The sequence below is a fragment of the Falco naumanni genome, chromosome 3, assembly GCF_017639655.2.
Source record: "Falco naumanni isolate bFalNau1 chromosome 3, bFalNau1.pat, whole genome shotgun sequence".
Classification (NCBI taxonomy): domain Eukaryota; kingdom Metazoa; phylum Chordata; class Aves; order Falconiformes; family Falconidae; genus Falco; species Falco naumanni.
Genome location: NC_054056.1, coordinates 76,347,086 through 76,360,696, shown reverse-complemented (window position 1 = coordinate 76,360,696; position 13,611 = coordinate 76,347,086). Strand labels below are relative to the sequence as shown.

The 13,611-nt window shown below is 39.1% G+C and overlaps 1 protein-coding gene across 7 annotated transcripts in view; it reads right to left on the bottom strand.

Moving 5' to 3' along the window:
* Positions 1–759: 759 nt before the first annotated feature.
* CHD7 (chromodomain helicase DNA binding protein 7) overlaps positions 760–13,611 on the bottom strand; it is a 132,478-nt gene continuing 119,626 nt past the window's right edge. For 6 of the 7 annotated variants that reach the window (XM_040587304.1, XM_040587310.1, XM_040587309.1 and 3 more), the window contains 15 exons: positions 13,338–13,427; positions 12,695–12,798; positions 11,197–11,326; positions 10,844–10,916; positions 10,566–10,620; positions 9,613–9,841; positions 9,240–9,448; positions 8,422–9,099; positions 7,854–8,014; positions 5,987–6,214; positions 5,340–5,783; positions 4,556–4,777; positions 4,001–4,141; positions 3,429–3,533; positions 760–2,637 (listed from right to left, as the gene is read on the bottom strand). In XM_040587304.1, coding sequence (XP_040443238.1) covers positions 1,684–2,637; positions 3,429–3,533; positions 4,001–4,141; positions 4,556–4,777; positions 5,340–5,783; positions 5,987–6,214; positions 7,854–8,014; positions 8,422–9,099; positions 9,240–9,448; positions 9,613–9,841; positions 10,566–10,620; positions 10,844–10,916; positions 11,197–11,326; positions 12,695–12,798; positions 13,338–13,427 — 3,823 coding nt within the window. In that variant the 3' untranslated portion in view covers positions 760–1,683. The remainder of the gene's footprint in view (positions 2,638–3,428; positions 3,534–4,000; positions 4,142–4,555; positions 4,778–5,339; positions 5,784–5,986; positions 6,215–7,853; positions 8,015–8,421; positions 9,100–9,239; positions 9,449–9,612; positions 9,842–10,565; positions 10,621–10,843; positions 10,917–11,196; positions 11,327–12,694; positions 12,799–13,337; positions 13,428–13,611) is intronic. The other variant, XM_040587311.1, reaches the window with a different exon arrangement.

Genomic DNA, 13,611 nt, shown 5'->3' with positions numbered 1-13,611 from the left:
TCCAAAAGCACAGATAATATCAGTCCTAAGACGGGGGTCCACCCACAGCTGGCAACTCAAATAGCTAATTTTTCATGTACTCCACTGAAAATCTAACCTTTCATCCTCACTCTCGAGATGGTTGTGTACGTGTGTGCCAAGGTGACAACACTGTGAAAACAGAAGTTCTCAAATGATACATTATCTCGAATATCAAAAGGTCACAAAAGGGTACAAATCTGTAGCTCTCCAAAAGAGACACTGTTTTTTATGAAAAGTGGGTCAGTTTTAGTTTCATGTAGGTTGTTTGACACAGTGGTTTCTGGCATCACAAGCTCTGGTCTACAGGATACCACAGAGCCTTTGTATCCCTTGCTGTCATTACAGCATTGTGTTTTTCTACCCATTAACCAAGGATAAATGACCTAGATATTGTGCCTATTAAAGCCTCATTTTTCTTTTGCCCTTTTGTTCTTTAGTGTACCACATTATCACATGCTGAACACATTTTAAAGTATTCTCAGTCTCTGATGCCCCTTTGAAGGAGTAAAGTAGGGGTTTTAGTGTGCGTTTCTGTAGACTTACTCAGAGTGGAAAATATGAAGGTAATTCATGGTTTCTCTTCCTGCCTAGTCCCTTGAAGACGATCAGTTCAGCATTTACAGCCACTAATCTATAAAGAATATAGCAGGAAAATGCTATAAAAAAGCCACAATGCAAATACAGAAAGCAAACACCAGTTCTGATGTCTCTAAACACTACATTCTATAATTACATCTCTGCATATCATGGGTCACTTTTATTAAAAGCATCATTACTACAGTTGGCAGCAATTTACATCTTATCTTACATGATAGCAGTTTCCAAAGAAAAAAAATAAAAAGACATCACAACAAAGAAAAACAATACATTTACAAAGTCATGTCTGTAAACTTCAAGGCTAGTTTAGAGTTGAGGTAATGCTGTTTAGCTTTGTGGCTAAAGTAACAAAGTCCTTTAATTTAAAAAAGGTACCTGATTTTTTTCTTTTTGTTTATACCAGTGCATTACAAGATCACGAGACGATTAAACTGTAGCTTTATCCTGTAAGAACCTTCTCCGTGGGCTAATTTCCAAAAGGTACTCTTCACATTCAACAGCTGCCTTATTATTGCTGCGTCTCCAGACAGAGACATTCACACTATCATGAAGATTGTCAGAGAGAGTGTGTGTGTGGGGGTGTGTGCGCACATGTGAGTGGGTGAACTCCCATACAGTCAAAATGAAGCGCGAGTACGATATGTATGGTTAAATTTCATCTTGACCTTCACAGCAAAAAAAAAATAATTAAATATATAACTTCATCCTTCCTTTAAGCAGCACTTCCTTCTATTAGTGCCACTTCATCACAAATTGCTGCGTAATTCATAATACCAATGGTACCAAAAGAAAAAAAAAAGCAGAGCATTATGTCAATTTCCTTAAAAAGACATGATCACCTCTCAAATTTCATCTCTCCTAGGGATAATAAATAATGCACTGCACAATACTTAATGACCAAGATACCTTTTGACACATCTGTATAACATGACTTGAACTTTTTTTTTGCTACACTATGTTACAGAACAGCTTATAAAAACTAAGTATGGACATTAACTGTGAGTGTAAACAGTAGGACTACCACTTGTCAAAAGTTTAAAACACTTTAGCTGTAACTGGTACTGGTTATTCATCATTTTCATTGTTTTCTATTTCTTCCCCCCCATCAAGTGAGTCTAATTCTTCACCCTGTGCTATTTCATCTTCTAAAACGGAGGAATCTGCAGTTTTATCAAGGCTCTCCTCTGCATCACTGCCTTCGAGATTTTCTTCATCTTTAAAGGCAGTTCCTTCAGTTTTGTCAGTAGCCTTCTCTTCATTGGAGCCCACTGTGTTCTGAAGTCCTGCTAGTGCTGGGAAACCGGGCAGAGTCAATCCTCCCAGTCCTGGAGGTAGAAACATAGATGGATAGAAGAGGCCAGGAGCCATGGTAGACAGCAGGAAAGGATTGAAGGCCAGAGGGTTTGTGGGCAATCCAGTGTTGGTGGTGGTGGTAGTGGTGGCAGTGGCAGTAGTCACTGCAGTAGCAGCACTGACAGATCCATTTGCAGAGTCAGTAGCAGAAACAGTGTCTGTGCTTTTCTCAGAGTCTTTGTTCTCCTCTTCATTCTCATTTTTCTTCTCTTCAGCTTTTGAAGCACCATCTTCAGTCTCTCCTTGACCGGAAGCAGTAGTGGCATTTCCAGTAGTAGCCGTTATCGGGTTATTCAACAATCCGCCTAGTCCAAACATGTTGGGCAATCCTGCCATCCCTGGCAACATCAGAGGCAACATGGCAGCCGGATTTTTAGCGTCCCCTCCAGCAGCGGCAGCTGTTGCTAGCCCTGGTGGGAAGCCCATGAGGCCTGCGAGCTGGAGAGACTGCAGGTTCTGTAGGTTCTGGAGGCTTGTGAGGTCCATTCCAGCAAACAGACTGTTCATTAGTAGTGGGTTGATTCCCGATGTTGATGCTACAGCAGCAGCTGCTGCAGCTGCTTTGGCAATTTCACTTTTTGGCCTTCTTCCTCTTCTGCTTGCTCCTTCCTCCCTCACAACAGGTCCAGTGAGAAGACGGTCAAACATGGACTCTGGAACAAAACCCTGGAAAAGGAGATGCGAAAAAACAAGCTTTATTCTCCAGTAGCTTTTATAGCTTTCAACAGTAAACTGATGACAATGGAAGAAACAGAAGGGGATTTCAGCATACTCCAACAGTGGTTTGTTTTTCAACCCTGGCAAGTCACAACTAGCCAGCTACTAAAGTGAATGGCAGTAGAACATCTAAGAAAAATGGAAGAAAGGGAAGTCATAGGCTTTTTACATTTAAATACAACAGTAAATCAGCACATGCTGAAACTCTGTAGCTTCATTAAAAAATACACACCCTGACATAATGCAATTATGAATCTGTACCTTTGTACCTCATACTGAACTTCAGTATAGTAATATTTTATTAAAGTATTTGCAGAATTTTTTCCTTTTATTTCCAAACAACTGATGTAAAATAAAAGGCAGAAAACCTAATCCTTTGATGCTGCCTGTTACCAAGATGATAAATTTATTTCTGTTATGAATATGACAAATATTTTCTTAAGTTTCTAATGAATGAATACCTGTGTTTATTAATGATTGTTGCTTATCAGAAAAAAAAAAAACAACAAACAAATGCTGAAGACTGCCTCACTGTAGCCGATTTTTTGAGTGTACTTCAATCCCACTCTGCAGCAGCCTCCTATCCCCATTCCCCCTAAACTGGGTAACTCCCACCCAGACACTACACTTCCTCAGCTCAAAACCAGCTATGAGATAAAGACTTAATCATCAATTTACACAGCCTTCCACTTTTCTGTGCTATAATCTACAATGAAGCATGGAATGAAAGCTTCACTTACAGACTGTTTAACAATGTCAGTCCAATCTGGAGCAACAGCAAATTCAGGATTTTCTTCCAGCCATCTCGGCAAGTCCTTCATTGGAGGGGCCATAGCTCCACCCATCTAATGCAAAAGACAAGGTTAATACTTCAAAAATAAAAGAAAAACAAACAGCTATTTATATGGACATTTTCCATCTGTACACTTTCATTTCTGAAGGATGTGAGTGAAGACTTTCAGTTCAGACTGTGGAAAACTACATGGAGACCAGCTAATACTACTAGAATTCAGAAGATCATGTTTTTAAAAAGACTGTAAAATGCTGCAGCTTAGGCAGGGCTAGTAATGAAACGTGTGCCTGATATAGGGGAGAGATGTTAAAAAGAAAAACTGTACAGTTTCAAAAACTGTTATTCACTCAAGTGTTTAATATAAACATAACAGAAGAGCAAAGAAGGAATTAAAGGAACTGGGTGGTACATTCCAGTAAGGATAACTGCTGGTGCCGAATTACTAAACTTTTAAAAAGAAAGTTTGGAGTAGAAAATGTGGTTTCCACACGCAAAGACATCCACTAACTTAATTTTTACCTTCTTTCCATTTCGCTTATTTACAACAGGTACCCTTTCTTCTCCTGTCAAGGTGTTTATATCCAGTTTATTAGGGTTTCGACACCTGTGTCGTTTTTGTTTCGGCTTCTGAAATGGGGAAAACAGCACATCTGCACTCTTCTGGAAAAAAGAGAAATATATTGCTTTTAGTTTTACATTTTCTTGACAAAAATCACCAAGCATGGAACCCCTTCTCACAACACCTTTAAGGGGCCAATTACTTTACCATCAGATTATCTCAGGGAATTTTTTTTCTTATCAGATGAAGCGATTCTGCGGAACTTGACACAAACAGCGTACTAACACACATTGTTATATACAAATATTAAGAAAGGTAAAGCAACCTATACATCCTGATGCCACCTGGGTGTTTAGATACCATAGTCAGTGTGGCTGCAGAAAAAACCTTTACTGAAAACCAATAGTTACAAAATCCAATGACTATGCCCAATGTGAGGAAATTAATTTTGATGCCTGTAAAACTAACTTCTGTATTAATATAACACAACAACACTTTTAGAATCACATACTTACTGGTACATAACTTGGCATATCTACAGTGTAAGTAGGATGCAGTTTAAGCCATTCAACTAAATCCTTGTTTTTAGGAGCATCCTCTCCCACCAGCCTGGTCCCATCCTCTAGATTGATTACAGGGATGCGAGTGTCTGGGTCCAATTGACCAGGAGATGGAATGTTCCTTGCTGGTAGGGCTTCCATATCTTCTTCAAAAGCTTTGGTCACTTCTGCATCCTCCTGAAAACATTAATGTTTGTATTAATTCTCACTTCAAGGGAACAGTTACCTGGGAGAAACAATTGCAGGGACTGAAGCTAAACGGTCATGGAGATTTTGCATATGCAAGAGTTAATGGGGTTTAAATATTCATACTATGTAAAGCAATACCACTGCATTAGGGAGTTTTGTAAATTTAGCATGCTTGAACACTAAAGAACATACAAGCTTAAGAGAAAGCAGTTTTCATGCATTTCCAGCTAGTGGCCCCCAGGGACCTTCCCTTTTCTACACACTAAGAAAGACATACTTAAGCCTCCAAATATGTTATGCATATATTATAAGTTTTGTATTAAAAAAAAAAAGTCTTTGGAAGTACGAGCTACTTAAAACTCAGCTACAATTCACTAGAGTAGAAACTTGATGTGAACAACATTTTGTTTGTTTCAAATAAAGTAACAGCTCTAAACACAAAAGTAAAAACTACATTACTGCTGGGGAGAGTATAACAACACTTTAAAGTCACACATTCAGAAAGTACTAGACACAGAACAAATACGAGACAAAAAGGTTGCTGTCTTACTACAGTCAATGATGTCCGTTTGTTGCTCATAAATAACAGATCAAGCCCTTCTACATTTTTCCTCCTTCCTCTCCTCCTCTTCATGGGTGGTTCTCCATCTATTAAAGAGCCATTTAGTAGATGCCTTGTGGGTGTGCGTGAAAGACCTGCTTGCAGCAGCTCCATTTGAGTTTTAAAGGCATCAGATACGGGTGTGGAGACATTAGGCAAGATAAACTTTGAAGTAACAGATGAAAAATTTGAGGTAGAACTTGTTGCCTCTCGTGAGGCCTTTGATAAATCTACAACCTTTTCTTGTCCATTTTCTGAGACCACCTGAGACTCACGTAACTGGGCAACCATTTCCATAAGATTTCTCCTCTTGGCAGCTCTCTCAGCCTCAATTTCAATCTTTCTTCGTCTCCTCCTCCTCTGACGTGGAACCGATAAATTGAGTGCATCTTCCTAATGAAAAAGAGCATTTCAGAACATAAGCAAAGCTCTGTTTGCTATGCTGAATTTATACAAAAGTCCAAGCACATAACTTTGAAAACAAAGCCTTCATTTTATTCCAAGAAACACTTTTCAATTATTTTTCAATTTTTTTTATTATGCAAAAGAAGCACATGCAAGATAAAGTATTTCATGTGAGAAAGACGCAGCCTTGCCTTTGATAACTGAGGAGAAGCAGTGATATCTTCACTGCCACTGACGCTGGCTTGACCAACCATGGAGAGCTCTGCAAAGCTCCTTTTTTGTAAAGGGCTGTCCACAGCTGTTGGAGTATACCCAGGTATGAGGCCCTGGAAATCAAACATCTGGCGCCTATTTACTGGCCACTTCCCTTTCAGCACTGCTTCACAGATGTTGTCTAATCGGTTGATCATTACTCGGTCCTGCATAAAGGAAAAGTATGTAATGAACCTTCAGTGTGAATGTCGCCTTTTAAACTCAAATAAGTATAACAACAGAGTCCAGTTTCCACAGCTCAAGAAACACATTCAAAACCAACTATTCCCTTGCAGGTCAGGATAAACTGACTGCCTTAGAAGAAGCTAATACAGACAGTTTTGTAGAATAAAACATCACTAGAATTTAAAAGCTGCATTTGTATCAGGGGGAAGGAGAAAGACCAAGTTTTCTGTACAACCATGTACTAACTGACAAATTTAACAGAAACTCACTATTGTTTTATGCTGCACTAGTTAACAAAATCAACAGTTAGGAAGGGAAAATCAAAACATCTGCAATCAGTATCTTAAAGCTGCAGTTCTCGAGATCCAAGAGGCTGGATCTGCAATTCTGTCCTAGGAAGTGGATCCTCATTAGCGTCACTATTAATAAAGTTCAACATTATGAAACGGGCACCAACCTAGGGACATCTAATGAATGTCAATTTTCATTCCACGCCCATTATCACTTCAAATTTCACTGAAGCGTGTACACTAAAAATCTCTAATTATGTTTATTAGTCTACTTATGCTGAACCTATACAGATGAAGGATTTTTTGTTTTACTTTTACACTATGACTGGAATAATATTTTAGTCCATGTTTCCAAAACACATGCTGAAAGCAAAAAAGATGAGTACCATTTGATTTCTTCCACTTCAGTATTCAAGCACATTCTATTCTAGCCTCTCTGAAGTAGTAGAAACTTCCGAACTATTGAGAAATACTGCTGGTTAGGGAATATGAGCATCAGTTAGCTTCCTGAACAGCAAAACTGTGCAAAAGCCACTAGCAAACCTCAGCAGCTGCAACAGACTGCTTGCTTTCCCCAGGAATAAGCCTATTAAGAGCAAGGTCCCCCCGCCCTGCTCCCCCATCCCAAACCAGATGGCCCTGTTATGGTGATTAGTAAGCTTAAGACTATTACCACTTTATTTCTCTCTCTCCCCTTACTGCAAAGGAGAGTACTAAATTATGTGTGGATTTATTACGAGTTTACAGTTTCATATTTTTAAAAACATTTTGTATTAGATAATTTTCTGCATAGTTACCAAAATAAGATATAGCTTTATCCTATCTAAAACTGCTGCTTATGTTTGCAGGATACCTTAATACAATTACATCTGTCAACATTACATAATGGCTTAGATCATGTAGGTCACCAATACTCCTCTACAATCTCCTCACCCCAAAATAAAAAGGTGACTTACAAAATCTCTGCTCTCAACATTGCAGATTGCTCTGCAGATGAAATCCATAATTTAAAATCGTAAGTTTGCTTCCATCAATAGAGGTGTGAAAGGTGTGATTCTGCTGACATACAGTTATGGAGCCTATGAGGAACTCATGTCTGTCAGTCATTTGTTTTACTAAATGACACTATTTACAGTACAGCAATTTCTTTCATTTCCTCTGCTAATCTGCATGAAATTGAAGAATAAAATGCTATTCCGCAAATCATTCATAGAAAAAAGTCCCTCGCCCTCTACAAGTGCAGAATCATACAAAACTTGCTGTTATTTTGCAAACACGTTTCCCATATTTTATGGGAAAAAAGACACATGCCATTCTACCCCTAACCAACCTTAGGCCAGAAAGAGAAGGCAAATGTTCTCTCATGAAGTAGCTGAACCACAGAGGGATCCCCATCTTCCATGTAGAATCCATCGCGTGTTTCATCCCTTGCGGTACTCATAGAGGCATTGCTTTCTTCATCAAAATTCTTACCCTGAGAAACTGCTCCTGCTGAATAACAACCATGACCAGGCATTAACTACAGAAATTTCCAAGCCCCCAATGTCAACCTAACTAGATAGGTTAAGACAACCAGGCTTGACACATTTCTGAGGCTTTTGTTCAGTAATTAATACAGCAGAGCCTTAGCCTTCTGCATTTGGCACACAGACATGCTTATTGGCTCAGTAAGCTATCTTGGAAATCATCCCTTGTGGGGGAACACCCCACTGATACCCGATGTTTTTTACGAAAGCTTATTTAACCACCTGAATATGTGGAAGGGTAGAGGAACTGCTACGTGTAGCTTATCCAAAGCTCCATAATAGCTCCATGTGTGCCACTTACCAGCTGGCACAACTTAGAACAGCTGTGGGGCTCATGCTAAGCACACAGAATTGATCTGACCAAAGCATTACCTTCAGGTTGGGAGGATTCTTCTGATTTATCATCATCATCCAGTTTCTCCTCTTCATCTTCTTCCGAACCTTTCTCAGAAATAGATTTTGGGTCTACATCTGTACTCATTTCTATGTCTTTCAATTCACATTTAACAGAGCCGGGCTCAGCCTCAGCATCACATTCTGGTTTAGTGTCCTTATCTGCAGTATCTGCCTCCTCTTTTATATCAGACTTTTCTTTGGCTGCTGGATTTTCAGACCCTTCAACTTTAGACTCTACTTGTTCTGTAGTTTTTTCTTCTTGTACTGGTGTGGACGGGACAACAAGCGGTGTTTGATTGCAGCCAGCACCCAGAGGGTTTACAGAAGAGACAGTATTTGCATGACCTGTCCCTCTGTTTTGAGCAAAGTTTTTGTGAGCCTCAAGAAAAGAGAGTTCAGGATCATTCAGAATGTGATAGTCTGTCCTACTGACTCCATGTTTAGCAGCACCAATCAGTAAGTCTTTGTCATGTTTACCACACTCCCACCACTCTGGCAGGTCCAAGCTTGGTTGGCAAAGTTTTAGCCTCTCCCCCAACTGTGGGTGATGGAGAACCTGTTCACGGATTTTCCGCAACAGTTCTATGCGATATAAAGTTCTAGAAGCACGCTCTTCTGTGATTGGCTCAATCATAGTGGAAAGATCAGGTGGCTCTGCAATGACACCAATTTGTGTTGTTTAACATTGATTAAATGTACACATAGTTCAAAATCATTACACCTGGGCATTAAGTTTTAACAGTCCCACTGTCTCATAACAGTCATGTTGACTTCTACTGTCAGTTAAAACTTACCATCATCCGGTTTGACTGGCATTCGGCACACTCGTCTACACATATTCACAAAGCCATTAAAATACTTTTCCAAGCTTTCATCAGACTTTTTATCAAGCCTGGCAAATGCTCTGAATTGATTCCAGTCAAATTGATGTTTTACAGGATCAAAAATAATTCCAAAAGTAGACACCACACGATAAAAATCAGCTTCTTCTCTTCTTGTCCACCTAGTCAAGGAAGAAGCAAGAGAAGTGAGGCCACTGAATAAACAAGAGTCCAGACATAGTTTGGATGCCCCAAAACCCCCTTAGTTTATTCTTTCAAAACAGAAGAGTGCTACTGGTGAGGCACAAGCTCAAGATTTAAAGAAAGATATCACTGAGAAACTCACTTTTGTCGTTTTTCAGTTATTATAGCTTCCCTTTCTGCTTCCAGTGCTCTCACTTCTTCCCGAGGCCGACGTCTCCTGCGGTCAGTCTTCATTAGTGCCTCTTGCCTCATTTGTTGCCTTTTATAGCTGCGCTGATAGGCAGTAATGAGGCGACGCAGACGGGTAGTCAGGGTTGAAGTGTTGGGCCAGTAGAGTTGGCCTAACTCAGCATTGCTTTCAGTGTGTTTGTCTAGAGAATAGAGAAGTATTTGTGCACTGCAAACCCACTGCTAAACGTTTCAAAGTTTCTACAGCTATAACTGGATTCCTGTTTATCAGATAAGAACACAGGCCTCGTTAATACTGGTGCATAACAAATCAGAAACAGGGTAACTACATGTTGGTAGGAGATAAAAAAAAAAAAGCATCAAACCACATCCAACTCTTAAGAACTCAGAAATGCTTTTGAAGCATTCAGAGATAACTATCAAGCATTATTATTCAATGTTATGAATGCAAACATATGAATACTGGAAGTATTAAAATTAATGCAATGCATCTTTAAATATGTTACGAAGATTGTTCTACCTCTGAGGAAACACCTACACTTACGATTTCCCACTTTATTATTCTCACTTAAACTTGGCAGTTTTCCTCCATACTGAGGAAACAACATATCTATAACTTCCAATATTATCTCAGCAAAACCATCAACGGCTGCATTATGAAACATCCGGTCTTTATCATCACAGTTTCTACTATGTGATTAGAAATCCAGAAAGCCATAATGTGGATTATGCAAAGACAGTAAATAATTGTTTTGAAAGATGTGAAATGTGAAGAGACTTGGCAGTAAAAAGCTTACTGTGATGTTTTCCCAAAACACCACCTATCCCCTCATGTGGCAGTATGAACAGTCCACCCTTCACTAAATGGTGCATTTTTGCCTTTTAATTTCTTTGCTATACTCTTACTTGGGTGTATTTCTATGGACTCCTCTTTGTCTTCCGGAGGCGAGTTTGCAAATTCCTTGGGGAGAAGAGAGAAGTTATTTTAGTTTTCAGTCTTGACCATATGTTATCATTTCAGGAGAAAAATACATCATCTCCCAAACACAGCCGCAAACAAGTGTTTTGTTGTAAGGTGTGTTTATCTGGTAGCTCTTAAAATGAAGAGGTGCACACGAAAATAAACAGGGAGAATCAGTTATAATTATATAACTTTGTAATTACAGAAAGTTGGAAGTTCTTACATCAATTTCATCCTTGAAAGGAGTTCTGGTTGGCTTATATTCTGGATCTTCATCCTCTCTGTCAAATTCACCACTATAAAATATTTAAAAGAAATTTTTTCAAGAAATATATTGGTTTTGAGAGGAGGCTGATTTTCTGGACAAAAGCAAAAAAGCTACAAAAGCGATCAGTATGGTGTACCAAATTACACATTCGCATTTCATGCTCAACTGTGTAAACAGTTCTATGTACATTTTACATCATACAATCACTTCAGATCCTCAGGCAAGATGTAAGAAAAATATGACATATGAATTCATGCCAACATATACAATGCTGATAAAGTTTATTAATTTTTTCATGTCCTCCTTACCCATCACCACCATCTGCTAACATGTCTGTCCCTCTCTGTTCAGCAGCTATGGCCTTTGCATCAGGCATGCCAACCCGCTCCAGAAAGCACAGCGCTGGATCAGCTCTCATAGAATTGTACTTCTCATAACCTGCATGCAGAGTGTGAGACAAATTTTTTTAAAACCTGTGACCAGCTGTGAATAGAACAGGTTTAGGGAGCAGAAGTACAATTTTCTAGATTAATTTACTTATTTTTAAATAAAATAATGAAGCTGTCACCGTGCTGGAAACAACCCATTTCATTCACGTAATGAATTTTACGTATTGGCAAATTCCATCAGCACAGAAGTATTTTCACATCAGTAACATTAAAAAATAGTAGGATACTGAAGAAAGAACTCAATTTAATGTCTTTATAAGGTGAACTAAAAATCTTTCACAAGTGAAAAACCTCAAGTTTCCTACACAACTTTCACAGTGGTTCTCCACATTTAATACTCCCTACTGGAAACGTGCAGATGCAAATGGGAACACACACACATGTACTTTCTATAGCTCCAGCCCTGCTGGAACCCTCACAATGTAGGCTGCAAAAATGCTGTATACATGGGTTATACGTAAGGCCAACGAACCTGTCTTATTAGGTTTAGGATGATGCATGTCAGTAAGATGACACTGTTCCCTCTATGGTTTTCAAACTGCTGTTTGCTTTTTTACTGCCCAAGTTGACTAGATGGAAAATGGCAGATCCCAACAGTGCACTGCAGGAAAATGATTTTTAGACTAGACTTGCCTCAGCTGAGCCCACAACACAGAGCTGCTGTACATAGGCAGAACAGCACAATTCAATTAGGATTTGTACTACAACACACTGCTCCTAACTGCTGTAGAGCCTCAAGCCAAACTGTAATCATGAAAGGTTTTATAAGCCATCATTCTCCCCTTTAGTCAGGCTGGGCTGCTGAGAATACCTCTGCGACCTCCAGAGAATTGGGATTATAATCAGGAATCGCTCACTGTATATATCATGCCAGCTCTGCATCCCCAGCCTTTCAAAGTTAACAAGGCTGCATCCCACTCAAGGGAGCCGGGAGTTCTCAACACTGACATTTGTGAAATATTGCTTGGAACAAAGCCCAGGAGGCACTTGTACAGATTAATAGCAGAGGTTAAGCCCACCGTCCACTTTGACACTGGTTGGCAGAGTTAGCAAGTGAAGCAGTGCTGGAAGCAAAGTTTATGGAGATCTATCTTACTATTTGGCTATTATTTAAACAAATATGGTTTTGTTTTATTTACAGCCATGAAAGTAATGTTTTCTTCTCAAATGTTCTGCAAACATTTAAAAACAGCATCTGATATTTACAGCTCATATTAGGTTTTTAATGCAGGCAAGAAAAAAAGGGAGATACAAGCCAACAGTTCTTTGGAACAATGCTTGTTAATATTATGACTGAACAGTCCTACACACAGAAAGCTTTACAACTGAGTTTTGTTCAGAGTGAGACATCACTTACCGTGTTTGAATACTCCAATTAAAAGGGATTTATCCGCCTCCTTATCCCACCAGTCTGCAGGAACTTCAGCATGGAATGGCTCAGGTATCCATACATCTACTTCACTGTGAAAACAGCATTATATACATTCTCAAAGCTATTACTAGACAAAGATGTTTGAAGAAAAAAAAAAAGTGGTTCACAATGTTCTGTAAATACGAATTTTGAATGAGGAAAAAACACCCAAACACAACATCGAAATTGAAATACCTTGAAAAATAATTAGGATGGTTGAACAAACTAAAAAGAAAACCAAAAAAAAAAAACCCACAAAAAACTCCAAAGATCAGGCTATTTTGGGAGTGGAATGCCAATGGCTATTCCAAATAAGATTAATTTAAGGTCTTAGTATGTATTTTTTTTATTTTTTAAATTGAGACAGAATGATCCTTAAATATTAGCAGAACTGAAAATCCACTTCTGTAATTTCTCACATTTTCCTCCCCCAAGAAAATTACTGTGCCTGATAAAATAATAAGGCTGTTTGAGAACAGACATTTAAGAGATAAAGTGCAACAACCTTTAAACGCTGCATTATTACAGTATGTGTACTTTATAAAAGCCAGCGTCATAAAGCAAAAAATAAACCTGCACTTGCACTAACCTTGAGTCAGCACCCTCTAAGATCTTGTCTGCTTGGTCCCCTATAACTTCTTGTCGTAGATAGTAGAGCATGCGGACACGCAGCAGGACCCTGGAGAGGAAGGCAGAGGGGGGAAAAAGTTCTTAACTTCAGGACTGTTTGCCAACAGTGGCTTTTGGCAGCTGCTGCTGTTCATCCATCATCCTGCCAAGGCTGATTAGCCATGCTGTATGGTAGGCTTGAAGCGTGACAGATGGTGGCACATAATCACCTCTGTGTGGTGCTTTCTGCTGGC